The sequence below is a fragment of the Macaca nemestrina genome, chromosome 13, assembly GCF_043159975.1.
Source record: "Macaca nemestrina isolate mMacNem1 chromosome 13, mMacNem.hap1, whole genome shotgun sequence".
In the NCBI taxonomy this organism is placed as follows: domain Eukaryota; kingdom Metazoa; phylum Chordata; class Mammalia; order Primates; family Cercopithecidae; genus Macaca; species Macaca nemestrina.
This window is the reverse complement of record NC_092137.1, coordinates 37,338,251-37,365,227: the sequence shown is the minus strand read 5'-3', so window position 1 is coordinate 37,365,227 and position 26,977 is coordinate 37,338,251. Positions and strand designations below refer to the sequence as shown.

Sequence of the window (26,977 nt, the reverse complement as noted above, 5' to 3'; positions counted from 1 at the left end):
AGTCCTCTCACCTCCAGGGCCTTTGTTTCACCTTGTCTGTAATAATACAACAGACTGGGTTCAAGATGCCGTTAATATCCTATCTTTTGATTCCATTAACAATGATAACGGATTATGTAAGCTCGTTTGAATGGGATATGTGACAGCTCTCCAAAAGAATATTTGACATGTTCCAAATAAACCTATTAGAAATGCTTGCCAACTAGACGGTATTATTTAGAGCCTCGTACCCCTGTTAGAAACAAGCATATGAAATTGGTATATAGTTTGTAAATTAATAAGATGTACTACTCTTTCAGTTTTCTAATTGAAGCATAAAGACAAAATTAAGCAACATATCAAGGGTTCATGTAAGTTACAGTTATTAGATTTAATAGTCTTAATATTTTGCACCCTACATCTTATTGCATCTTCCAGAATAAATCTGGGATTCATAAACCAAACCAGGAGAGGGAAAACAGATGGAATGAGTGGGCAGAAATCTGACAACTCCTAGGTTTCTTCTATTTGTGTTAATGCTGAGACTTTTAAAAATCATTTTTATATGTAGTGTTTATTATGAATAGTTATAATTAGTTCTGATAAATTAGTTGTATTAAACACTGTTATTTGGCTAATATTACTAGGTATAATAAAATGATATTTAGTGGGAAGACATTTCATCAAAGTAGTAGTAGTTAATTTGGGCCGGGTGAGTGGCTCATGCCTGTAATCCCAACACTTTGGGAGGCTGAGATGGGCAGATCACTTGAGGTCAGGAGTTCGAGACCAGCCTGGCCAACATGATGAAACCCCGTCTTTACTAAAAATCCAAAAATGAGCCAGGTATGGTGGTGTGCACCTGTAATCCCAGCTTCTGGGGTGGCTGAGGCACAAGAATTGCTTGAACCTGGGAGGCGGAGACTGCAGTCAGTGTCAAGATGGTACTCCAGCCTAGGCAGCAGAGCAAGTCTGTGTCTCCAAAAAAAAAAAAAAAGAGTCATTAACTTGCATATAATTTTATTCATAGATATTTTACTACTCTATTGTGATAGTTCAGCTTATAAAAACTCCTTAAGTCAGATATGTTATGGAGCTCATTACCTCATGAGACAACCTGTTCCATTGTTAGGTTGTCGGATATGGAATAAAGTAGTAGAAAGAACTTGGGCTTTGGAGTCAGGGAAACTAGTCTGAATCTCATTTCTATCGCTTACTAGCTATATAGTTACAGGCAAGCAACAACTTCTCTAAAATTCTGGTTTCTTTTCTGGAAAATAGAGTTAAATCTCCTAGAGTTGTTGCAAGGATTTAATGAAGTGTCATATCTCACTTTATGTGTTTAGCATAAAGTAAAGGCTTAGTTGTTAATTCCTTCAACTAATTGCTATGAAAATTACTAAAACTTACTGAGCGCTTACTGTTAGCCAGGTGTTGTTACAGACAGTTTGTACCCTGTAGCTCAATCCTTACAACCTGTGAGGTTAAGTAAGAAGTGCTGTCATCTTCCTTTTTCGTCTACCCTCTGCAGTGATACTGAATAAAATCAATTCTCCTATTAACACTTATTCAAGTATTTGAAAACCACTTATTCTATTTGGTTTTGTTAAGCACATTTTTAACACATGACATTCTTTTTACCTTTACATGCATGATTTTTTAAAAAAAAAAATCAGTATGGCTCTGAAAATGTTGACCATAGATATAAACGTAATAGTGATGTAGGTTAAGTAACAAGGAGTATACAGAAGGATGCTGATGTGTTCTCAGTGACCTAAGGCATTAGCTTTGCATTAGCTCTTTTAGTCACCCATTAGCAGTTTGAATTAATCTTTTGCACTGATAAACACCTCTCATATAAACTGCTTCCGAGTAAGCATTTCCCCATTTCTGTATTGCACATTTTGGGGAAACTAAATGCAAAGCTTTACACTTACCTTTAAATTTCAGTTTAATTTTAGTTTATTTCTCCCAGATTTCTTCAACCTGAGGATTTTATGAGCATATGCTTTATGCCTTTATTATCTCGTAAATATATAAGGCTGAGGACAGCGTTTCAAGGCAGTTCCATAAAGACTTTCCTCATCTAAGCTGACATAGAGCAACAAACTTAACTGCACTAATGTCCAGCCCACAGTCCAGTAACATACTTACAAAGATAGCATGGACAATCATCTTGGATACTATTTTTGTCAGAATAAACTATCTTTTTTTTCTGGCTTTGCTAATTGTGTGGTCTTGGGCAAGTACTTTAATCTCTAAATCTCTGTTCTCTCAACCATGTAATGGGTTGCTGTGAGGATTAAATGAGGTAATATGTGTAAAGTGCTTAGAACAGTCTGACAGTTAGTAAGAGCTTAATAAATGTAAGCTATTATTTTTTTCCAGCTAAGAAGACTAATAGTCATTATTTTCCAAGATGTAAATGTGGTTGACTTCTAGTGATCATTATATTCTTCTCCAGTTATTCACAAACCATTTGCTTCATTATTTTTTATATTTGTAATTTCTGAAATTTGCTTTCCTGCTTCTCCAGCCACCAGAACTTGAAACCTCTCTGCAAATCTCCAGGCCATGATTATATCTGTCTTTTTGAGTTCTTTCTCCAAAATTATAGGAGTCAGCTTTGTGATTACATTTGTGAATTGCTTTAGTAGTATGGAATGGATTGCATCTGGACCTAGAGACTCAAACTCACGTAAAGTTGTTAAAGTCTTAGTCATTTGTCTCAGGTTTCAGTTCTCAGTGCCTTTCTGCCGTTTTAGTTTAAAACTGTGGAGAAGATAAGCAAAATACAAGTTGAGCAGTCTGTCTTTCTGTGTGATTTCTCAACCTTAGCAACATCCTCTGAGCAGTGATTCTTAGTTCCTTGTTCTCTTTGAGAAATAGTGTGTTACTGTGGAGACAGCACTGGGTAAGAAAGTATGAAACCTGGCTTCTAATTCCTGCTCCACCTATTTATTAATAGCCATGTGCTGCTGGGCAAGTTGCATTATCGCCTTGTGCTTCAATTTTCTTGTCTACAAAAATGATTTTTACCCTGTCAACTTTCAAAGAGTTATGAGGTAAAGTATGTGAAACATTTATAAACTATCAAGTGTTGTACATTGTGTAAGATGGAATAATAATTTACTTGAAAGTAGCTATAAAAGCTTTTGTCTTCAGTTTTTTTTTTTTAAGTCTCAGTTTTTTCCTGAGCTTTCCCATTCCTAATACTATAGTTGTGTGCTTTTGTCCTTCTGTCATATTCGTCCCAATTTAACCCATTAACTACTCGGCAGAGAGTTACTCTGCAGCCACACTGGATGCTTTACTGTTTTTCTTCATTGAAATTATTTATGGGTATATAAATGGAACTTAGAAGGAGCCATCAATTATGAGCTGTTTCATGCCTAAGACGTGTGGGGGGCGGCGTCATACCTTTTTTTTTTTTTTAACTTTTTGACCTGTGCTTTCCTAAAAATTATGATAAATATTTAACTATACCTACTGTTCTCTTTCTTACTGTTAGAAATGCTTTGTGGTCTACAGCCACACCACCCCAGATGTGCCTGATCTTGTCTGATCTTGTAAGCTAAGCATTGTTGGGCCTAGTTAGGACCTGGATAGGAGAAATCTTTTATGGTGAGATCCCTTTCTCTTATGTTCCTGTGATAAGTATGTCAGCTTTCACACTTGTTGATCATTTAACTGTTCAGTATCTCCCCTCCTGCTTCCTTAGTCTTCTGAAAGGAATTTTTCAACAAAGGAAGTCAAGAGTCATTTTTTGGCAGAATTAGTATTTAAATATAAAAAAGAATACTCTTATATTAGGAAAGTATTGTACATCTTTTGTGTGGTGGGGTGGTATGTATTGTATGTCTATGAAAACGTCAGTTTTACTCTTTTTGTCACTTCTGTTTTTGATATAACTCAGTCATGTAATTGTAAAATAAAAGTGGTCTTCATTGATTAAAAATAAAGTAGATTTAAAAAAATGTTTAATGTTTAAGTTTTAGGTATCAGTGTAGAGTGCCAAGGATATTTTTTGAGCCTCTCCCTGAAATTATACCTGTAGTAAAAAAAAGTCTTTGCTAACTAGCTAAAAATTGCTACCCATTAGGATTTATTAGTGAATTATAAGCATATGACCAAAAATTGTCATTTAAAAAAGTCATATTCTTATTTTTAAATTAATGGCAAATGAATATAAAGTGTTAAAAACCTTTAAAAAATTTCCTTCCAGGCTGACTGTATATCAGAAAGCATCAACTTTTCTCGATGGACCCATTCATCTAATGAAATATGCCTATACTATTTTAAAAAGCTTTGTACTTCATCATAGAAAAGTTCATACCCCCAGATGAAAATGAGGACATTTGAGAAGGTGATTTAAGATGTGGACATTTGAGAAGGTGATTTAAGGTGTGGACATTTGAGAAGGTGTACTATCAAATTAGTAAACCAAAGGAAAATTACTGAATAGATTAATCCAAAACACTTACTGTTTTTTAAACGAAGAGGATTTCATCTTGACAGAAAAACTTTTGTTCAATATGTATTTCCTGAAATTAAAGAGACAAGAACAGACTGAAAGGAAAATAGATTCGTAAATAAGCTACGTCAGCTCTATCCTGCTGAGGATAGCTCAGTGATGTTAAATCCTATACAAATCCCTGGTTGTCTTCCTACAGACAAGACTGTTTTTTGATGGGACTGATATTTAGAGAAATAGGACCTGTTGGGCATTCAACTCCTTGATAAAACTTATAAGTATTGGCATGAGTGGCTTAAAAGAGGAAATAAAGAAGTTTTCAACTAAATCCAAAAGTGCAGTCATTTTCTTTACTGCTGTTATTTTAAACACTTCTTCATAACCATTGAAAAAGAATCGACAACTATAAGAATTGACAACTATTTTAAAAGATTAAAGAAAGGCAGATGTCTGCAAATAATTCCCCTCCATCAGCCCAGAAGTCTGTCTTACCTGCAGCTATTCCTGCTGTGCTTCCAACTGCTTCTCCGTGTTCAAGTCCTAAGACAGGACTCTCTGCCCGACTCTCTAATGGAAGCTTCAGTGCACCATCACTCACCAACTCCAGAGGCTCAGTGCATACAGTTTCATTTCTACTGCAGATTGGCCTCACACGGGAGAGTGTTACCATTGAAGCCCAGGAACTGTCTTTGTCTGCTGTCAAGGATCTTGTGTGCTCCATTGTTTATCAAAAGGTACTGTACATGCTGTTGTCAGTAGTAAATAATATTGTTACTGATGCTTTTCTATAAATTATACATGTACCAGTGAGTTAAGAAATACTGATCCATGAATAGTTTATTCTGTGCATTTTTGGAAGAGTTCTAATGGCCTCTGAGGCTAAAGTCTGAAATTTCAGAGTCTAGCTAATTGGAACATATATCCCAGATTTAAAATACATTTATTTGGCTGGATGCAGTGGCTCATGCCTGTAATCCCAGCACATTGGGAGGCTGAGGTAGGCAGATCACCTGAGGTCAGGAGTTCGAGACCAACCTGGCCACCATGTTGAAACCCTGTCTCTACTAAACCCGGTCTTTACAGGTGGTGGCAGGCACCTGTAATCCCAGCTACTCATGAGGCTGAGACGGGAGAATCGTGGGGAGTGGGGCGGGCGGTGGAGGTTGCAGTGAGCTGAGATAGTGCCACTGCACTCCAGCCTGGCACGGCGACAGAGTGAGACTCTGTCTGAAAACATAAAATAAAATACATTTATTCTAGCTTTGAAGTATCACTCTTCTGTTTGTCTCTTAAGAGCAGGAAAATCTGTATAGAGTCAAGGCGGCATAAGAAATCTCATTTGTTTTCAGAGAAAACAGGAGGTAAAGGGTACAAGGCCCCCTGGGACTCAGTAGCTAGCTGCTGAGTCCCATGTCCATACCTTGTTATCTCTAGGTACCGTGTGTTCTGGCCTCTCTCTTTTTTTTATCCATTTCCTTCTCTTTAGATCTTGATTATTTTTCAGGACGTTCAGAATCTTCCTAAACTGCCATTTAATATAGGACCATGCTCACTCTCTGTCTTTTTAAAAGATAGGTAAATTAATTTTGAATATACGACAAAATATTTGAAAATTCAGGGTGGTTTTATGTTTTTTCTCATTCGCCCTCCTTCCCTGTACCGTGCCATTTTCTTAAGGAACTTTAGCTAAATATCTTTAATAATCTCGATTTGATGGATGAGGTTAGTATGTTTTCTGTGTTATCAAAACAGTTCATATGGGTTGTATGAATTGGTTATATTTTATTTTTAGTAGATTTTACTGGATTTTCAAGCATGTTTCAGATTTGTTTCAAACAAATTGTAAACTTTGTATTTGCAAAAATCATCTCTTTCTGGGAATTGAGGCTCTTCATCTTTTGTTTCAATTCTTTATGCTTTTTATAGTCTGTCATTCATTATCTTCTGATGTAAAGTAGTTACCAATCCAAAAAATGTTATACAGTTTGTGAAAATGACCTATGCTGCCTTTGTTTTAACAATGACTTGTAAATGTGGCTTAAGTTATTCCTAAGTAAGAATAACTTTACTTCTGTAGACCTGTAGAACCTTGTATCCTTCCGTATCTTTGCTTTTAGTTTCCCTTTCATTATCATTTAAAGAGTTTTTTTCAAATACTTTTGCAACTAGATTGTAATTTTTTTATTTAAAGATAATATTTAAACTTAAATACATATTTATAACTTAAATATAATGTTCCCTTTTTATTTGAAACCATAGAAACTCATAACCAGTGTTTTGATGAGTCTCTATGATGTAGTTTTCAGTCTTTGGAAATTTCATTTACTGATTTTTCGCACAGCTTTTTAATTGAGAAAAAATTGTATATATTTATTAAGTACAGTATGTTATTTTGAAATATGTATATGTGGTGTAATGGCTAAATTGAGCTATTTACTTCTACAGAGGCTTACCAATTTTCTGCAGGATTATTCTAGAATCAGTGTTAATATATATTCATTTCCTATATATTCATTAATATAAATGTGAGGAGAGGGTCAGTGGGTGAAATTCTTGGAGAACTAGCTTAAAAATCTTGATCTGTGAGCAACTAGCGTGACGTCAAGGAAATAGGATATAGCTTAAAAAGGATAATTCAGTGTAAATTTTTTACAAATATAAAATAATTATTGATTGTGGATATAGCAGCATAAAATCGATATAGTAAACTGAATTTTATTGCAGTAAACTGAATTTTCCAATGACTCTTGCAGGGGAATCATTTTTCCTCAAGAGGAACTCTCCCCATTCTCTCGTGTCTTCTAGTCTTGTTGAGTGCAGTTTTCTATAAATGTTAGTTGGGTCAATTAGTCGATAGTGTTCAAATCTTCTGTATCTTTATTGGCTTCTTTCTACTTTATCTTTTCTTGAGAAAGGACTGTTGAAATCTCCCAACTATAATTGTAGATATGTCTGTTTCTCCTTTCAGTTTTATCAGTTTTTTTCTTGGATTTTTTGAAGCTCTCTTATTTGCAAACACATTTGGGACTTTTACAGCCTTTGATATATTGATCCCTTTTTCAATATAATTTTTCAAGATCTTGCTCTGAAGCTTACAGATGCTCCTTGGCTTACAATGGGGTTATGTCCTGATAAACCCATGGCAAGTTGAAAATATTAAGTTGAAGGTGTATTCTGATTTATGATATTTTCAATCTGCTGTGAGTTTATCCCATTGTAAGTTGAGGAGCTCCCTGCACGTGTATCCATTTTGCACCATTGTAAAGTCGAAAACTTGTATGTCAAATCATCTTAAGTGAGGGACTAATACTTGGTGTTAATCATTCTTTTCATAAAAAATTAGTATTTGCATTGTGGTATCTTTTCACATGCTTTACTTATGACCTCTCTGTTTTCCTATGTAAAGTAGGATTTTTGTAGCTTGTATGTATTAATAGTTGGGTATGCTTTTTAGATTCACTCTGTCAACTTCTGCTTTTTAAGTGTTTAGACCATTTCTATTTAATACTGTTATCCATATAGAAAACGTGTTTAAATAGATTGTTTGGCTGTTTTCTATTTGTCCCTTCTGTCTTAGGTCCTTTTCTGCCTTTTGAATTACGTTATGTAATTCCATAGTACCTCCACTGCTGGTTAATTATACCCTTTACAGTGGTTTTTTTGTTTTTTTTTCCATCAGTTCCTCCAATGCAGGGGTCAAGGGTCAGCAATCTATATCCATAGTCCAAATCTGGCCCACCACCTGTTGTCAATAGAGTTTTATTGGAACCCAAGGTGCTCAATCCTTTGTATCTTGTCTGTGGCTGCTTTCGTTCTGCAGCAGCAGAGTTGAGTAGCTGTGACAGAGACCATATGGCCCACCAAGCCTAAAATACTACTGTTTGTCCTTTTGCAGAAAATGTTTGCAAATCCCTGCTCTAGTTTATATAATATGCATCTTATCAGAGTATCTTCACACAATATCATACCACTTTATAATGTAATATATACCTTAGAACAGTATATTTCTGTTTTCTTCCTGTCATTTTTATATTTTATTTCTACATGCAGTCTATTTTTGTTATTCATAGTAGTTATATTCTGTAAAGTCACTGGGAACACCGAATTAGCTAATAGTGAACCATTGCTCCTAGTAGGACCTAGTGGAACCTTTGTTCCTAGTGGGAGGATAGGTTCCTGCAAGCCTCTGGTCACAACATTTTCGTCAACCAATAAATACATAACCTTGTTTTATGGGTTTCTATTTGAAGACACTTCATTTAATATATATAGTTGATTCATTAACATTGCACTCACAGCTAACAGCGCTATTACTCATACCTGAATGAAACTTACTGTCCCCATAAGGGACATCGTAAACTTTTTGCACTTGAGAACGCTAGACAGTGCTTCAGCACTGTGCTTCGGAGCTGTTTTAAACAGAAGACTCACTAACAAAAGATGAAAAAAATGCAGAAAACATGGCACTAAATAGACTGTGAAAAGGACTCTTATTTACACTATAAGAGCTGAAACAAGAAGGCAGAGCTAAAACAAGACTTTCACTTGATGTAGTATGATAGAAAAGCTGTATTTGCCTCTGAGCTGTGCCATGACAACATCTGAAATAATACGTTGTTTTAAATTTTTTTCACTCCCAGCCTACTGAACCAAGCTCCTTGTCAAATATTTCCATGATTCAGTAATTTTTGTTGAAATAGTAAGTTGGTTATAATCAAATGAACAAACTCATAACATATATTTTGACAAATGCAGGCTTTATTTCTGTGTTTGTGTCCATTTTTTCCCAACAAAATCTTAATCCAGTCTGCTTTTGAACAGTCCACAAGATTTTCTGATTATCATTGAGCATTTTCTGGTTAGCTTTTTTAAAAATTGTAGGCAAAAGGTTCAAAGCTTGTTTTGTCATATTTACAAAAAAAAAAACACCTAGTTTTAAAAAATCTTTCACCATAGGCCACATGTTACAAGTATTAGGATGTTTATTTTTTTATTTTTTTTATTTTTTTATTTAAGGATGTTTATAAACTCCATGCATGTGGTTGCAAGGTTATATGCGTTTTAAATGTGGACTTGATTTGTAACAGTGATTTTCAACCCAGGCTGCACTAGAGAGTAACTAGGAGGTTAAGCTGGTCCTTCCTAGACCAATTAAATCAGGTCCTTTGGGAGTGGAGCGTCTGTTTAAGAGTTCTGTGATTCTAATGAGAGCCACAGTCTAGAACCTCTAGTCTAATGGAAATTTAATAAGCCTAAGGACCAGATAAGTAACAATCTGAAGATACATTTTTTTCAAATATTGAAATAGTATGTTTTGTCCTGTGAGTGCCATCTCATTTTCCATATACTGAAAATATACTTTTAAAAAAATCTTATAATTAAAAATTTCAGAGAGGTCTGCAGCTGATTATAGACTAATGCGATAATTGCAAATTCTAGACAGATTTTCATTCTCCCTGGTGGCAGTTTGCAGAGAGCTAAATAGTGTTATACATTTTCCTACACCTGGGTGCCATTATCTGTTATGGCTTTGCTTCAGTTGAACAAATACGGTGCACTACTCCTCAGTCACAGTGCTAGATAACTGTGGAAGCTCCCAAGATGAAACACAAATTCCCTGCCCCTGTGATTTATGCTCTAGAAAAGATGATGAGCAAATGGCAAATTGCCCTAATATAAGGTAGATGTGAGTCCTGAAATAAAGGTACAATATGATAAAATGACTCAGGAAAGAGAACTATCACCTTGTTGGAACTATGAAAGCATGTTTTCAATCCTACTTTTTGCTTGCCATCACCAACTGTAGTACTTCACCTGGAGAAATAAGCTTTTGCTAGTACAATTCCTTGCTACTACTTTCTGATAGGTTGTTGAAGGATAAAGCAAGATACCTTTAACATCCTCACTAGTCTGTGAGACAGCAGATACTAGTCTCTTTATGCACATGTAGAGTCTGCTTTCTTTTGCATGGTCAAATGAAAAGAGTTTTGTGATTCTGCTTCCTAGTGGTGCTCTAAATTTTATTTGTGTTAGAACTAGTTATTCAAGAAATTCGTGATAATCTCTGCCCTCTTCACTCTACAGCAGTTAACTGGGCAGACATTCGTAGTTGCCAGCAATGAACAGGTGACAGAAATATGTGATTGCTTATGTAAGGTATTATTGCAAGATTACTTACAAAATAATGCTGATGAATCTCTGATCTGTGGTCCAGATTCCTTTCCTAAGCTTCAGACATGCCATGTTCTATCTTTTAACTAGCCTTGAACACCCTTTCATTGCCACATGCTCTGCTTAGACCTCCAGCAGTTTTTTTTCTGTATAGATGTTGGCATCCTATCCAACACATTGTATTTTAACATTCATAATGCTCGTTGTAATTGTCCCTTTTCTTGACTGTATCCACTACAAAACTAAGCTTTATGATGCCAGATATCATGGCCACAGTAGGTGCTCAACGAATATTCTTTGGTTGAATAAATAAAGGAAGGAATTAATATGAAGCAGTATAGTGTTATAGTTAAAACCACGAGTTTTGGGATTAAACCGGAGTTCATTTCTACCACTTATTAGTTGTGTAATCTTGATTACTTATCTGAAAAATGAGGTTAAAAATAGCACTCATCTCTCACCATTGTGTATGTATATTAAATAATGTTTCTAAAATGCTTAGCCCAATACTTAGCAAATAGTAATCACACAGTATATGCTAACTTATCAATATTATTATGTATTAATCTGATCTTAGTGGTTTCCAAACTCAAAAGAAAACTTGAACTATTACACTTTGAGGTCCCTCTCTCTTGAAAATTTATTGGAATTAGCCAGTGGTGATCTAGAAATGACTGAAAAACTGTTATCAACTAAGTTTATGTTAATTTTTGGATTTGTGCTTTATAGAATATACAGATATGTCAAAACCTATTTTCTACTCTGTAGAAGACAGCTGATTCCTTCCTTGATCTGAATGGGTACTCACAGTTTTCTGTTAGCTTTACTAATTCTCCTTTTATTGGTACAGAAAATTAGAGGTTAATGGTGTATCAATTATGTGATTTATTTTATCTTCTGTTCTTGGGCTGCATGTGAAAACCTGTGATTTCTATATTAGAATATTTTGGTATAATCCTCAGGGCATAATGTGCTGCTTTTTTTTTTTTTTTTTTTAGTTGGAGTCTCGCTCTGTCGCCAGGCTGGAATGCAGTGGCGCGATCTCGGCTCACTGCAACCTCCAACTCCCTGGTTCAAGGGATTCTCCTGCTTCAGCCTCCCGAGTAGCTGGGATTACAGGCATGCACCAACACGCCCAGCTAATTTTTGTATTTTTAGTAGAGACAGGGTTTCACCATGTTGGCCAGGGGGGTCTTGATCTCCTGACCTCATGATCCGCTAGCCTTGGCCTCCCAAAGTGCTGGGATTACAGGTGTGCGCCACCACACTTGGCCAATACGCTTCTTTAGATTAATGGTGATTGCATATGTGACTTAAGAATCTTATAATTTTGAGGTCAGCTGATTTAACTAGTCAGTTAATTACCATTGTTGAGCAGTGAGTAAGTAAGCATGCTTTTCTGTATTTCTGTGCCCTTAGGCTGTTATTTGATATATTCCTGCATTGTATACACATGTCCAAGAATTAAACTGCTAGAAAGAGCCTATAGAGTCAACTCTAAAGGGATAGGAACAGTTAAATGAAATTGTATAAGCTCTTTTGATATCACAAGAGGTACAGGAAAACTAACCAAGAGTGCATAAATATCTCCATTAGGAAAAAATGATTTAAAATATTTAGCAATAATTATCTTTAAAAAGGGGTAAGTCCAAATATAAATAAAATTTAAATTTTTGGAATTTTTTTTAAAGACCTTGTAAAATGAATGTGTCTTATTATGTTCCTGAAAAAGGAAGACTGATAGTATGTAATTTTTATTTCTGCAATTAAATTTCTTTCCATTAAAGATTTTTATTGGTATTCTTTTTACTCTGGTAGTGTTACAGTTTATCTGGAGGAAAAATAGTCAAGAGCATTAATTTTAAAATCTGAAAAATAAGAAAGAGGAGAAAAATAAACCTACAATAACTGAAGTTATATACTATCTGAACAGAAGTAGATAAGCACAAGGTACTTTTAGGTATGCCAAAGGAGTCATGAGAAATTAAAAGGAATCATTTTTCAAAAAAAAAAAAAAAAATAGAGCTTAGAAAACTAGTTTTAAGCAGTTGAAGGAACATTAACATAGCCCTTCACTTAATACCTGACACCAGCTGGGCGTGGTGGCTCATGCCTGTGATCCTAGCACTTTGGGAGGCTGAGGCGGGTGGATCACCTGAGGTCAGGAGTTCGAGACCAGCTGGCCAACATGGCAAAAGCCTGTCTCTACTAAAAATACAAAAATTAGCCAGGTGTGGGGGGAGGTGCCTATAATCCCAGCTACTCGGGAGGCTGAGGCAGGAGAATCTCTTGAACTCGGGGTGGGGAGCGAGAAGGTGGGGGTGGGTGGTGGCCAAGGTTGCAGTGAGCTGAGATTGCACCACTTCACTCCAGCCTGGGGGAAAGAGCAAAACTCCGTCTCAAAAGAAAAATATGACACCAAGGTAAATTTCAGTGATTAAAGGTTAAATGTGGAAACTCAAAAGAAAATTTGTATATAATGGAATTGACTATCAAACCTCTGAACAGCAGGCAGCTCACTTTCAGGTCAGTAAAAGAAAACACGAAAAGATCAGTTTAGAGATTTTATTTAAAATTAAAATGTATACATATGTGAAAGTAAAAGCAACAAAATTGGGAAAATGTTACCGCAAGTATTACATAGGTTCATGTCTTCTTTCTACATAGAGCTCATGTATTGGTAAGAAAAACTGTAATCTCAACAGTTGGTCAAATGATATGAGAGTATGTTTTACAAAAAGATTAAATTAATAAACAAGCATGCAGGAAGATGTTCAAAACAGTTTTAAAATATAGTTTAGGTATTGTGTTAAGTTGGGGAAAAATGAAATTGGCATTCCCAGTGTAGGGGAGAGTATGGTAAAATTTCATGGAAATAGAGAACAATCAATGATTCAAGGCTTATAATTTAAAAACTAGATTAAATGTTAACAAGAATATCATAAAACATATACACTGAGGTTTTTGTCCCAAGAAAATATCTCTATCAGATCATTTATAGTTGAGCTTTGCTTGAAACTTGGATATGACCAAAAGCGTTCCCTCTTCAAATTTCATCCAATTCCATTATACACCCCAAGGGTGGAATAGGGTAGAGTTTCTTTTACTGTTGTCGTTGTTGTTAGCATAGCCAAAACTTAGCTTCCTTTTTTCACAGCTTTGAAACCCTTACAACATTTATGATACATTGATTAATGCTGTCTTATTCATCTTTTATCCTCAGAGATGTCTTACATTTAGTAGACATTTGGTAAAGAACACATACCTGCTCTTCTAAAAACATACTGGAAATACAGTTTTAGTGATGAGATGATTTATGGTTATTAGAGCTGAAAAGAGATAGAAATGAGCAGATAAGCATCAGTATTCTTTCCCATCTTGTTTCATGTATCTAGTGCCTTAGTTGTGCCCAAGCTGATCCCACTAGCGTAGATTGTCAGATAGTTTGTAGAGCTTGTTTTTCCTAGGATTGTGCAAAAGGCCAGGGGTTATTCTAGAATGCTCTGAAATTTTTGAAGTTATTTATTTCCTGAGGACACCAATGAACTTTTTCCTTATTCCACAGAAGAATGTGGATTAGGACTTTGGACTGTTCTACTGGCAAATGTTATAGTCTCAGTATTTGATTTTAATATATAAGATCAAGTTAAATGGTTTTCAACTGACGAGATTTTGACCCCCCGGGGACATTTGGCAATGTCTGGAGACGGTTTTGGATGTCACAACTGGAGCAGGGGGGCTTCCAGCATCTAGTGGATAGAAGGCAAGGAAGTTGCTATGATGCACATCGAGAGCCCCATACAACAAAGCATTATCTGGCCCCAAATGTTAATAATGCTGAGGTTGAAAACCCCTGAGTTAAACTGATGGAGTAATAGCATTTCTGAAGTTTGGAGAAATCTACAATGTCTCTGTCTTTTAGTACTATTGTAGAGGCTTAGTAAAATAGGGAATATGACTATCTCCTGGATTAAAATCTTACAAATGTGAATTGCAGCTTGAGGTCTTAAACAGGATTTCTAGTTTTGCCTGGGCATTTTTGTTTTTGTTTTTTGAGACAGGATCTTGCTCTGTCACCCAGGCTGGGGTGCAATGGCATGATCACGGCTCACTACAGCATTGACCTGGGCTCAATTGATCCTCCCACCTCACCCTCCCTAAGTAGCTGGACCACAGACTCCGGCCACCACAATCGGCTAATTTTTTTAATTTTTTGTAGAGATGGGGTTTCACCATGTTGCCCAGGCTGGTCTCGAACTCTCGACTCAAGCGATCCCTCCACCTTGGCTTCCCAGAGTGCTGGGATTACATGTGTGGGCCACCACACCCAACCCATTTTTGTTTAACAGTGCATAGTTTTTATTGTGAGTATGGATATAGTTAATGTGAATTTTTAACCTATATATATATAAAGTTCCTATATGTTCATATTGTTTTATAAAGCAAAATTAACAACAAACAGGATCTCTGCCTTCTAGAGGTTTATAAGCTTAAGGGAATGTGTTTTTACTGATTAAACCCGAAGAACTAATGGGACTGGGAATCAGGAGAATGCAGAAGGCAGACAAATCTGAGCAGCAGGTAGAACTGGAATTGAGCCAAACAGAAATTTCCTCATCAGATCACAGCTGTGAGGCCACTTACCATGATTACAAGGGAGAAAATTGATACTGAGGGAGTAGGCCAGAAGCCTTGCCCATCTTACAGTGATTGTTCATGCTTGGATTTTCAACTTTGAAATTACATTAACTCTGTTACTGGTGTAATATGTTTTTAAAAAAAAAAAAAAGAATCCAAGGAAGAGATAACAAGAGTATATTATGCCATAGCAGAGTTTTGGAATCAAGGAGAGACACCTGGGTTGTAGTTGCTATTCCGCTACTGATGATAGGCCCTTTTCAAGTTACTTCTGACCCTCAGTTTTCTCAGGTGTGAAACTAGTGTCATAAAGTCCACCTCCATAGAAGAAGAATGGTGGTTAAATGTAAAGCCCCAGTAGTGTCTGGCACATACTTAGTGCTCAAAAGTAATTAATACTCATGATTTCAAAATCTGTTTACATATGGAAAAATCACTGGTTTTGTAGTGGTCTTGAAGTCCCAAAGCCTCCCATTAGGTAGCCTGCCAACATGCTTACATTGCTTTGCTCTTGCCTTTTGATTTTAGCATTTAACATATTTAAAAAAAAAAAAAAAACTATAAAAAATAGAGATAAAGTGTTTATCTCATTAAAGGGCGTGGATTACTTGTTTTAAGAGTTTTGAGGAAATTAAGAGTCTGTAGCAAGTGCTTTGCACAATTTCTGATGCATATTGACTGCACTCAATAGTGCTTCTCTACCTTGCTTTCGTATTGCTAAGAAGCTTGGAAGATACCACTGTAACGCTCCTGCTACTGTGTTAATTTGTTGAATGAACATAGTAGATATAATGGGAGTGAGAAAGGAATTGGCAGACAGCAATTCATTTTAAGTTATAATGCTGTTTACAGAAATTGGAATTATTCTTACAAAAGCAAGTTGCCTGCTTTTAGCTGATTTAAAACATTTGGTTTTAGTTTTGACGATTTACGTGACACTAGACCTGAAGGTTGTTTGCTTATGTAGCCTAATTTAGGAGTTATTTTGGTCTGTTCTTTGACTGCATTGCCTCTGTAGATACAGATTGGGTATAATTTTCAGGTTAGGCAAAAGTAGACTGAAAACCCCAGCTGTATCTTTTGTTGTCAAAAAAACCCAGTCGTCATTCTGTGTGTGTGTGTTTTTTTTCTATCCATTCTTTCTACTATAGCTGTGTTGCAGCTGTATTCTACCCCTGCTCTTTATTCTACCCGTACTTTTTTTGTCTGGGCAAAATCAATGTCAGGCAGCCACTACTAATCTGAAGGCTCAAACTGGAAGAAGAAAAATTTTTTACATTCCACTATTCATCATGAGACCTTGGCTAGAATAGAAGGTCCTAGATCTTTAATTCGGAAAGTTTGAATTAAAGATAATCAGAACTAACAACAAAAAAAGAAAAAATGAAAATGAAAAAAGATTGCTTTAGTTGGTATCAGAAAGGCAGGTGTTAAATGAAGCAACTCGTCTGGTATTTTTTTTTTTTTTTTGAGACGGAGTTTTGCTGTTTCACCCAGGCTGGAGTACAGTAGTGCAATTTCAGCTCGCTGTAACCTCCACCTCCCAGGTTCAAGTGATTCTCCTGCCCCAACCTCCCAAGTAGCTGGGATTACAGGCACCCGCCACCACACCTAGCTAATTTTTTTGTATCTTTAGTAGAGACGGGGTTTCAAAATGTTGGCCAGGCTGGTCTCAAACTCCTGTCCTCAGGTGATCCACCTGCCACAGCCTCCCAAAGTGCTGGGATTACAGGCGTGAGCCACCACGCCTGGCCTCTTATGATATTTCATATCCAAAAAATTCTGGGTTGAGGTTAATGATGAACGTTAATAAATTCAAGTCCATGTTGAGTAAGTTTCTGATTGACTCATCTGTAGTCCTTATGTCTGTATTTAGAAACAGAATCATTGAGCTGCTTCTCTCCAATTAAGTATTTTCCTAAAATTGATGTTAATATTAGATTTGTTTCTGTGTAATTTATTAGTGCTAAATTAGTTGCTCAATAGTCAACGCTTTTTTTTCCCCCCCCCGTAAGTACCTGTTAAGTACAAAGTGCTTGGGGATTCAGGAGGAACCTGAAAAGAGAATATCCTTTTCTTCATGGAGCTTATTTACTATAATTGAGTTTATGTTTAAAAAGACTTGTGAAGATTTATTTGGCATCAAATTTTAAAATGACGTTGCTATTCGGTGTCTCAGATGCATTTGGAGAAACTTGTGATGCTGATTTTTAAAATGATGTTGGTATTCAATGTCTTAAATGCATTTGAAGAAACTTGGGATGCTGATAATATTCTATATCTTGACCTGAGTGGTGGTTATGTGGGGTGTGTGTATGCTTATAAAGCTATCAAGCTTCTAAGTAAGATTAGTGCACTTATATATCAAGTACACTTTAAAAGTAAATGTATGTTAAACTTCAATCTTTCCCATTGCATTTAGAATAAAACCTTCATTCTTCTTTTTAAAAAAGTACATACTGGCTGGGCGCAGCAGCTCACACCTGTAATCTCAGTGATGTAGGATTTTTCTCGACCTCTTCATTGGACTTGGGACGGGTTGCCCTGTTTACTCAGTCGCCACACTCAACCTCCTTTGGGAGGGAACATGTGAGCAAACGAGTGCAGGATCTGGCTAGTCGCCTTGAGCGATGGCAGGAGCAGACTTTGTGCAGGCCCCACAGCGGCACCCACGTGGGGGTGCCTGCAAACCCCCCAGAGGCCCCAGAAGATATAATAGTCTCTTAGCTCTGCCATCTGTGGACAGCAGTGTGTTACCAGCTCAGTGGGCCCCTTGCCTCATTGTGTGGGGTGGCTGCCCTCCGCCAGCAAGGGGAAAGGGCCTCTATGACAGCCTTTTTTTTGGGGTACCGGCACTTGTTGGGTCTCCAGCGCTTGTCTGGCATCTAAGAACAATGAGGTCCCCCAGACACTTGAAGGATGGTGAAGGCTGTAAGCGATGGGAAATGGCACTCAGCAGAGTAGGACGTGGAAGAGGGGACGGGACAGGCAGGTAATCTTCCCCTGAGGTCCAACTGCTCCTCCCCGTAGTCAGGCCATCTCCCCGAAGTCCAGCTGTCCCACCAATGTCAAGTCACCACTCTCCAGTCAAGCTGCTTCTCTCTCTCTCTACTCGCTGAGTCTGGGGTCTTTATAGGCACAGGACGGGAGTTGGGCTGGGGGGCAGGCGGTAGCTAGTTTTGGAAAAGGCAACATTCAGTTGGTAAAAAGATAATTCAGAAAGAACCAGTCAGGAGAGAGCAGGCAAACAGAGATAGAAGTTCTCACTTTGGGCCACGGGTTTCAGGCTTTTCATCTTGAAGGTGGGGTTTCATCGGGACCCACCCCTGTCTGCCTAATATTTCTCTGCCTTCTGTCTCTTATCATCAGCACTTTGGGAGGCTTGAGTCAGAATGATTGCTTGAGTCCAGGAGGAGACCAGCCTGGGCAATATGGTGAGACCGTGTCTCTAAAAAAAAAAAAAAAATTTTTAAAGGGCATAGTGATAAATTATTCATTCAGATAGTGTGAAATTCTGAAGCCATTGTTAAAGTGCAAAAATTATGTTTGACCAAGTGAAATAACTTGGAAGCTTCCTACCTTGCCAAAATTTTACTGACAACATTTTAACGACATGAACTTGAAATGGTTCACCTTAAATTACTTTCAAAATAAGTGTTGCTTAAAATAATTTTGTTTGCAACTGTTGGAACCTTTTACTTAAAAATGTTAAGTTAATGCTGTAAAAAGTAACGTCTAAAATGGTTACAGAACGATAAGATTATTTTTTAAAATTATTGAAGCAATCTTTAATGCAAAAGCAAAGAATCTGAAGTGAGCAGAGTGCATGAGGGTGAAAATTTAATAACTGTGATGAAATTCTGTTACATTCCCATATGGGCTGGGAAAATACTTCGTTTTGCACAGTCAAGAGGGGTCATTGGCACAGTTTGTAGTAAGCAAATCCAGAAAATCTGGAGGGATGGGGGAGCAGTTGGAAAGAGGCCAAATTCAAGGCCTATTTTGCTTCTACCATGCTGTTTCTTTAGCTGTTTCTTTATTTTCCTCTTTCTTTTAATCAAGGATGAGGTAGGCTAGGTAAAGAATTATGGACTTGTCTAGTTTTCAAAAGGTTGCCAACTACTTCTACATTTCCCAGCCTCTCTATTCTCTTGACTCTTTTATTCCCTAAAACAGGATTTCTCAACTTCAGCACTATTGACGTTTTGGGTGGGATAATTCTTGTGGAGGCTGCCTTGTGTGTTCTACAGTGCTCTACCCACTGAATGCCAGTAGCTCAAGTTATGAAAACCAAAAATGTCTCAGGACATTGTCATATAGCTTCTGGGCGCAAAATCATCCCAGCTGAGGATCATTGCCCTAGAGGACTAAACTAAATAATAACCAGTGACAATTACTTAAACACGTCATCACCTCTGCTGCTTTTCCAAACTTCTTCCCTCTCAGGAGAATAGAATGTTTAGAAGGGATACATATACACCATTTTATTGGGCAAGAATTGTATTTTGAAGAATATAGAGACAACATCATTAGTATAGGTTTCTGTCCCCACCCCTTTTGACTCTATTAGTGATATAGCAGAGTCACAAATGTAACTAAGGGCCAGGAAAGGTGACTTATGCCTGTAATCTCAACACTTTGGGAGGCTGAGGCTAAAGGACTGCTTGAGCACAGGAGTTTGAGGTTGCAGTGAGCCGTGATCAAGCCACTACATTGTGGGTGACAGAGGGGGACCCCCACTCAAAAAATGTAATCAAGAATTGGTTTTAATTAGTTTGCCAAAATATTTGCTCCTTTTCAAATTATACAACTGAAAGAAAAAAAAATGCTCTTCTCCTTTGTTCTTTGTTCTTCTGAAGTCTGATTTAGAACAAGAAGCTATTATCTTAAAAGCTCTCTTAGGTTTCACTGGTGTCAAATCATTTTGAGAAATTCAACGTACATACTTTGGAATATAAAGTATTTTTGTTTATGGTTTTTGATATGTTGTTCAGGACTTACTAAGGTCTCCACATAATGAAAATCATTCTGAGGAATAATTGGATTTAGAGTTTTAAAGATGATCAATCCATTAAAAATAAGCAAAGATATGAATTCCTAATTTACAGAAAAGGAAATACAGATTCACTTAAGCATATGAAAAATGTTCAACTTCTTGTAATAAAAGAAATGCAAATTAAAACTACAAAAATACCATTTTTTCATCTAAAGTCAACAAGTTTGATAATACACTATAAAAACATGGCAAAACAAGTACATACTCAGTATATTACTCGCAGAAGAATACATTGGTTTGACCTCCATAAAGAGCAATTTGGCAGTATCTACCAATTTCAAATATGCACTGTCTTTGAGCCAGCAAATCTCCTAGAAAGTTATCTCATATTCATACTCAAAAAGTGGGAAAAGATATGTACATAGGATTACTCATTGGGTATTGCGCATACTCACAAGAGATTGTAATAACTAAGGTGTATTTAGCTTATCAGGAGTTCTAATCTCTTTTATTTCTGTTTTTCTGGATAAATAATAGTTGTACATATTTATGAGGTACATGTGATATTTTGATACAAGCATACAATGTATAATGATCAAATGAGGGTAATTGGGATATTTATCACCTTAAATATTTATCATTTCTTTGTGTTAGGAAGATTCCAGTTCTACTCTTCTAGTTATTTTGAAATATACAATAAATTGTTGTTAACTATAGTCTCCCTATCATGCTACCAAACACTAGATCTTATTTTTTCTATCTAACTGTAGTTTTATAATCATTAACCAACCCCTTTATTCACCCCAGCCACTACCCTTCAGAGCCTCCGGTAGTCTTCATTCTACTCTCTGTCTCCACGAGGTCAAATTTTTTTTAATTTTTCACATACGAGTGAGAACATGCAATACTTGTCTTTCTGTGCCTGGCTTATTTCACCAACTGAAATGTTGTTCCTCACTTCTGTCCATGTTGTTGCAAATTACAGGATTTCATTTTTTTTTATACTGAATAATATTCCACCATGTATGTGTATCACATTTTCTGTATCCATTTATCCATTGATGGACACTTAGGTTGATTCCCTATTGTGGCTATTGTGAATTTTGCTGCGGTAACCATGGGAGTGCAGGTATCTTTCTGATATTTTTATTTATTTTCTTTTGGGTAGATGCCTACCAGCGAGATTGGTGGATCCTATGGTAGTTTTATTTTTAGCAACCTCCATACTGTTTTTTCATAGTGACTGTACTAATTTACATTCCCACCAATAGTGTATGAGTATTCCCCTTTTTTTGCATCCTCACCAATATCTTTAATTTTTTCTCTTTTTGATAAAAGCTGTTTTGAGATGAGATGATATCTCATTGTGGTTTTGATTTGCATTTCTCTGATGATTAGTGAATGTTGAGTATTTTTTCATGTACCAATTTGGCATTTGTATGTCTTCTTTTGAGAAATATATTATTTAGATCTTTTGCTTATTTTTAAATTGGATTTTCTTTTTTTGTTGTCGTTGAGTCATTTGAGCTCCTTATATATTCTGTTTATTAACCACTTGTCAGTTGAATAGTTTGCAGATACTTTCTCCCGTTGTTTAGGTTGTCACTTCACTTGTTAATTATTTCCTTGCAGAAGCGTGTGTGTGTGTGTGTGTGTGTGTGTGTGTGTGTGTGTGTGTGTGTGTGTTTAGTAGAGATGGGTTTCACCATGTTGACCAGGCTGGTCTTGAACTCCTGAGCTCAGCCTCCACCGCCTCAGCCTCCCAGAGTGCTGGGATTACCAGTGAGCCACTGTGCCCAGCTTTTTAGCTTGATGTGATCACGTTTGTCCATTTTTGTTTTGCCTAGCTGTGCTTTTCAGGTCTTACTCAAGGAATCTTTGCCCAGACTAATGTCCTGGAGTGTTTACCCATTGTTTTCTTCTATAATATAAGGATGGTTCAGCATACACAAATCATTAAACATGATATGTCACATCAACAGAATGAAGACCAAAACCCATATGGTCATCTCAATAGATGCCAAAAAAAAAAAATTCAGTAAAATTCAACACAATGAAAACTGCATAATAAAAACTGTCAACAAACTGGGTATAGAAGGAATATATCTCAAGACCGTAAGGGCCATATATGACAAACATGCAGCTGGCATACTGAATGCGGAAAAACTGAAGGCCTTTCCTCTAAGATCTGAAACAAGACAAGGATGCCCACTTTCACAACTTTGATTCAGCATGATACTGAAATTCTTAACTAGAGCAATTAGACAAGAGAAAGAAATAGACGGTATCCAAATTGGAAAGGAAGACGTCAGATTATCTTTTTTTGCAGACGATATGATCTTATATTTAGAAAAACCTAAAGACTCTGCCAACAAACCATTAGAACTGATAAATGAATTGAGTAAAGATGTAGGATACAAAATCAACATTCAGAAATCAGTAGCATTTCTGTATGCCAACAGTGAACAATCTGAAATAGAAACCACGAAAATTATCCCATTTACAATAGCTATAAATAAAATACCTAGGAATAAGCTTAACCAAAGAAGTGAAAGATCTCTACAATGAAAAATGTAAAACATTGATGAAAAAAATTGAAAAGGACACTAAGTTCTTTGTGTGTGTGTATATATATATATAAACGTATTGTCATGATAATTTTATGAAGTAGGCACTATTTTACAGATGGAAAAACTGAGGTTAAGTAACTTGGTTAAGATTATATAGTGAGATGGATGATTATTTTAACAAAGGCAGTTTGGCATTAGTTTTATTCCTTACCCCATAATCCATTAGTAGGGACTGGTAAAAGAAAACTATACATCTGTTTTTAAAAAAAAAAAAAGAGAATAAGAACTTTGTTAATGGAATGATGTCTAAAATATATTGCTAAGTGAAAAAAAAGCAAGCTGCAGAACAGTGTTTATAGCGTGCTGCCATTTGTGTAAAATGAAGGAAAGGTATATTCATGTTTATTTGATATGTAAAGTATTTTCAGAAGGATTCTGAGAAAACTGGCAATACTGCTGACTACAGGACAGTTAATGAGGCAGCTAGGGCGTAGGTGTGCCATCTACTCTTTTTTGCCTTTTGAACTTTGAATAATTGCCTATTCAAAAACAAATAAAATTGTATTTTAAAAGAGTATATATTGTATCTGAAAGTATAAAGTAAATATCCATGAGTCTATATTGATATATATGTAAATGATTGGATGAATAAATAAGTGGGGGAAAATAGATAAATCTCCCATTTAGAAGAATTTCAAATAATTTGTGTAGATACTCCACCTTCAAGGAAAGGAAACAGACAAACCTTTCCACTTCTTAAGTGCTCTGCTCATAGTGACTTACTTCCAAAGAGTATGTATAGAAAAGGTTGGGGGAAAGTAGCTTTGCAGTGGAGAATCCTGACAAACACTGCCTCAACCAACATCAGCGGTGATGTCGTGTTGATAGTAGGTGCCCTTGGCAGAATGTAGTGAGAATGGCACTTTACCTCTGTGGTCTGCCTCCCCAAAACCCATTACCCCAGTAATAATGAGAAGAACATCAGACAAATTCCAGTAGAGAGGCATCCGACAATATACCTGACCAGTACTTCTCAAAACAGCCAAGAATGTCAAAATCCATCAAAGTCTGAGAAACTAACACAGCCCAAAAGGGGCCTATGGGGACATAACAGTTAAAGGTGATATGGTATGGATGGGATTCTTAAACAGAAAAAGGATATTAGGTAAAAACTAAGGAAATCTGAATAAAGTATGAGCCTTAGTTATTGATAATGTATGGCTATTGGGTTATTAATTATAATAAATATAACATGTAACTAATGTAAAATGTTAATAGGGGAAACTGGGTATGGGGTAGTATACAGGAACTCTGTACTATTGTCTACATTTTCTATAAATTTTAAACTGTTTTTAAAAGTAGATTTTTTAAAGCGTATATATAATATATACATTGAATATTTTAAAAGTAAATTTAAAATTCAGGTGTTCACCGCCTATTCTCCAGGAGCTTAACCATAAACCTGAAATGATAGCCTAAGCATCCTTTGTTTTAAGCTCCACAGGTGGTTCTGAGGTGTGGCCAGAAATAAGACATTGTTTAGAGATCCACTCCTGCTTGAAAACCTATTTTCTGAATTTTTCAAAATCAGGAACAGTAAATCCTTGTATATTCATTAACAGTTTGGTTTTTGTTTGTTCTGTATAATTCTTCATAATGAATGTGTGCTCATGGTGTATTTCTTTTTAGGTGTATATCTTTAATATACACATGTCTCAAGACTTCTCATGTTTTTATTTCGGACTCTTACATAATTTCTAAATACCCTGCCAAACATACCTATAAATCATAGTCACGAATAGCAGAAATCTTTTTCACAGGCTGGTTATTATAATCTATCTGTTGTATAGATGAGTATAGTATGAAAACATGTTGAAATGACTTTATTCTTTATCATTACCAACAGCTTTCTAGCCTCTAATATACATGTCTATTTTAAATATTTTGTAATATCTCACTGTAATTTCTTTACATGCTTTTAAGTCTCTTAATACCAACTTCATGTTGATATTATTTTTCATTAGGCCATGTGTTTATTAAGAAGGTTATATTTATTTTTTCCAATCATACATTAATTATTTTAATGTTGTTTTCCTTCTCAGTGTGTTTATTATTTAGGTCTTCAGTTACCGTTATTCAGGACTTCTGGTTTGGTCAAAACAGTATTGATGAGCCATATGATTTATCGAAGATAGTTTCTGGAGAGAAATTCCCTTGTCTTTTTCCATTTACTTGCTATAGTTTCTGGAGAGAAATGTCCTGTCTCTTTCCATTTACTTGCTGTATAATTCAGACTGATACTTTTCTGACTGATAGTGTCACCCTTTCTTCAGCATCTTGCTCTCTGGTCTCTTCCTGTTCCTGTTCCTCTACACAATGCTGTCAGCATTATCTTTTTAAAATACAGATTTAATCATGTTCCTGTCTTGCTCTGAAATCCTATGTCTCTTCTCCCTCTTAGGTATTCCTTAGTAATATAAACCACTGGTATTTATGGATCACAGTGCTGAGACTTTTACAGCCATCAAGTAATTTAATTTTGATAAGAACCTTGTAAAGCCAGCCTATAACTCCTATTATCCTCCATTTTATAAACAACTGATTTAGAGAAGTTAAGCAACCTTTCTAAGCACCTTAGAAAAGGTGCTATAGGTGCTATAGTTAGTAGGTGACAAAGTTTGAACATAGTAACAGGTTTCTCTGTTAGTGTGGCGCCAGTGGGGTTCCCTGTGCTTTTCTGCCCTCTTTATACCCAACTTTCCCCCATCTCATTCTTTAGTCTCAAGGCTCCACTTACCTTCTTCCATTTACCTTGTAACTTCTCATTGATGATACTTACACTTTCAACCTGTGGAAACTCTGCTTCTCTTTTTTTGTTCTGCTCAAATATCATACTGAATCCCTCTACTTCACCTTCCCAGTTAACATTTTTTATTCCTCCTCCTTCTATAATTTTTTTATTTTAATTTTGTTATTTGCCTTATACTATATATATTTGTGTTTGTTTCTGTCTTCCTACTAGATTGTAAGTTCCTGGAAGATAAGGACTGTTCTGTCTTTACAAACCGTGGGGCCAGTATCTTGCACTTACCAGACATGCAATAAGTCTGCCTTTTTGAAATCAGTATTATTTATACAAATAGTAGAGTGAGTGAGTTTGTTTGTGATGGAGTCTCATTCTGTCACCCAGGCTGGAGTGCAGTTGTGCAATCTTGGCTCACAGCAACCTCCCATCTCCCAGATTCAAGTGATTCTCTTGCCTCAGCCTCCCAAGTAGCTGGGACTACAGACATGCACCACCACACCTGGCTAATTTTTGTATTTTTATTAGAGACAGCATTTCACCATGTTGTCCAGGCTGGTCTCGAACTCCTGACCTCAGATGATCTGCCTGCCTTGGCCTTCTAAAGTGCCGGGATTACAGGCATGAGCCACCACATCTGGCCTTAGAGTTTTAATGAGGATGGAATGTGGAGTCCTTTGTCCTTACAAATTGTTGTAACTAAGTTATGAAGATATTTTATTCTCCAACTTAATAATTTGATAAAATTTAGTAAAATTTTAATTTTAAAATTAAAATGAAAATTTATTTTTTTGGTTTTGTATTTTCACTTGTATCTTTTTAATTGAGAATTCTTACACTGTTAGATATATGTTAAAGCATACTATGAGGTTTTACAAATACTATTGGTGACTCAAAAGGAGAATAGTATTACAAAAATTCTAAATATTTCTGTACTTTTCCATTCTACCCTGGTTAAAAAAACTATAAACTTGTAACTTTCTAATTAATCATTGTTTTTAATTTTTTTTGTAATTTAACTTTAAAAAATAGATTTGAGAGGCCAGTTGTGGTGGCTCATGCCTCTAATCCCAGCACTTTGGGAGGCTGAGGTTGGGGAATCACTTGAGTCTAGAAGTTCAACACCAGCCTGGGCAACACAGGGAGACCCCTGTCTCTACAAAACATAAAAAATTAGCTGGCAGTGGTGGCATGCATCTGTGGTCCCAGCTACTTGGGAGGCTGAGGTGGGAGGATCACTTGAGCCTCGGAGTTTGAGGCTGCAGTGATGAACTGTGATCACATCACTGTACTCATCCTGAGCAACAGAACAAGACCCTGTCTCAAAAAAAAGTTTTGAGAACTCT

At 36.3% G+C, this 26,977-nt stretch overlaps 1 protein-coding gene across 4 annotated transcripts in view; it reads left to right on the top strand.

Annotated features, from left to right (window-relative positions):
* The window catches only part of LOC105464853 (protein kinase D3), a 78,203-nt gene that overhangs the window by 3,751 nt on the left and 47,475 nt on the right, over window positions 1–26,977 (top strand). For 2 of the 4 annotated variants that reach the window (XM_071076532.1, XM_071076533.1), the window contains exon 2: window positions 4,205–5,187. The exons of 1 other annotated variant lie outside the window; for it this stretch is intronic. In XM_071076532.1, coding sequence (XP_070932633.1) covers window positions 4,900–5,187 — 288 coding nt within the window. In that variant the 5' untranslated portion in view covers window positions 4,205–4,899. Of the gene's footprint in view, window positions 1–3,490; window positions 3,604–4,204; window positions 5,188–26,977 lie in introns of all 4 variants that reach the window. One more of the 4 variants, XM_071076534.1, reaches the window with a different exon arrangement.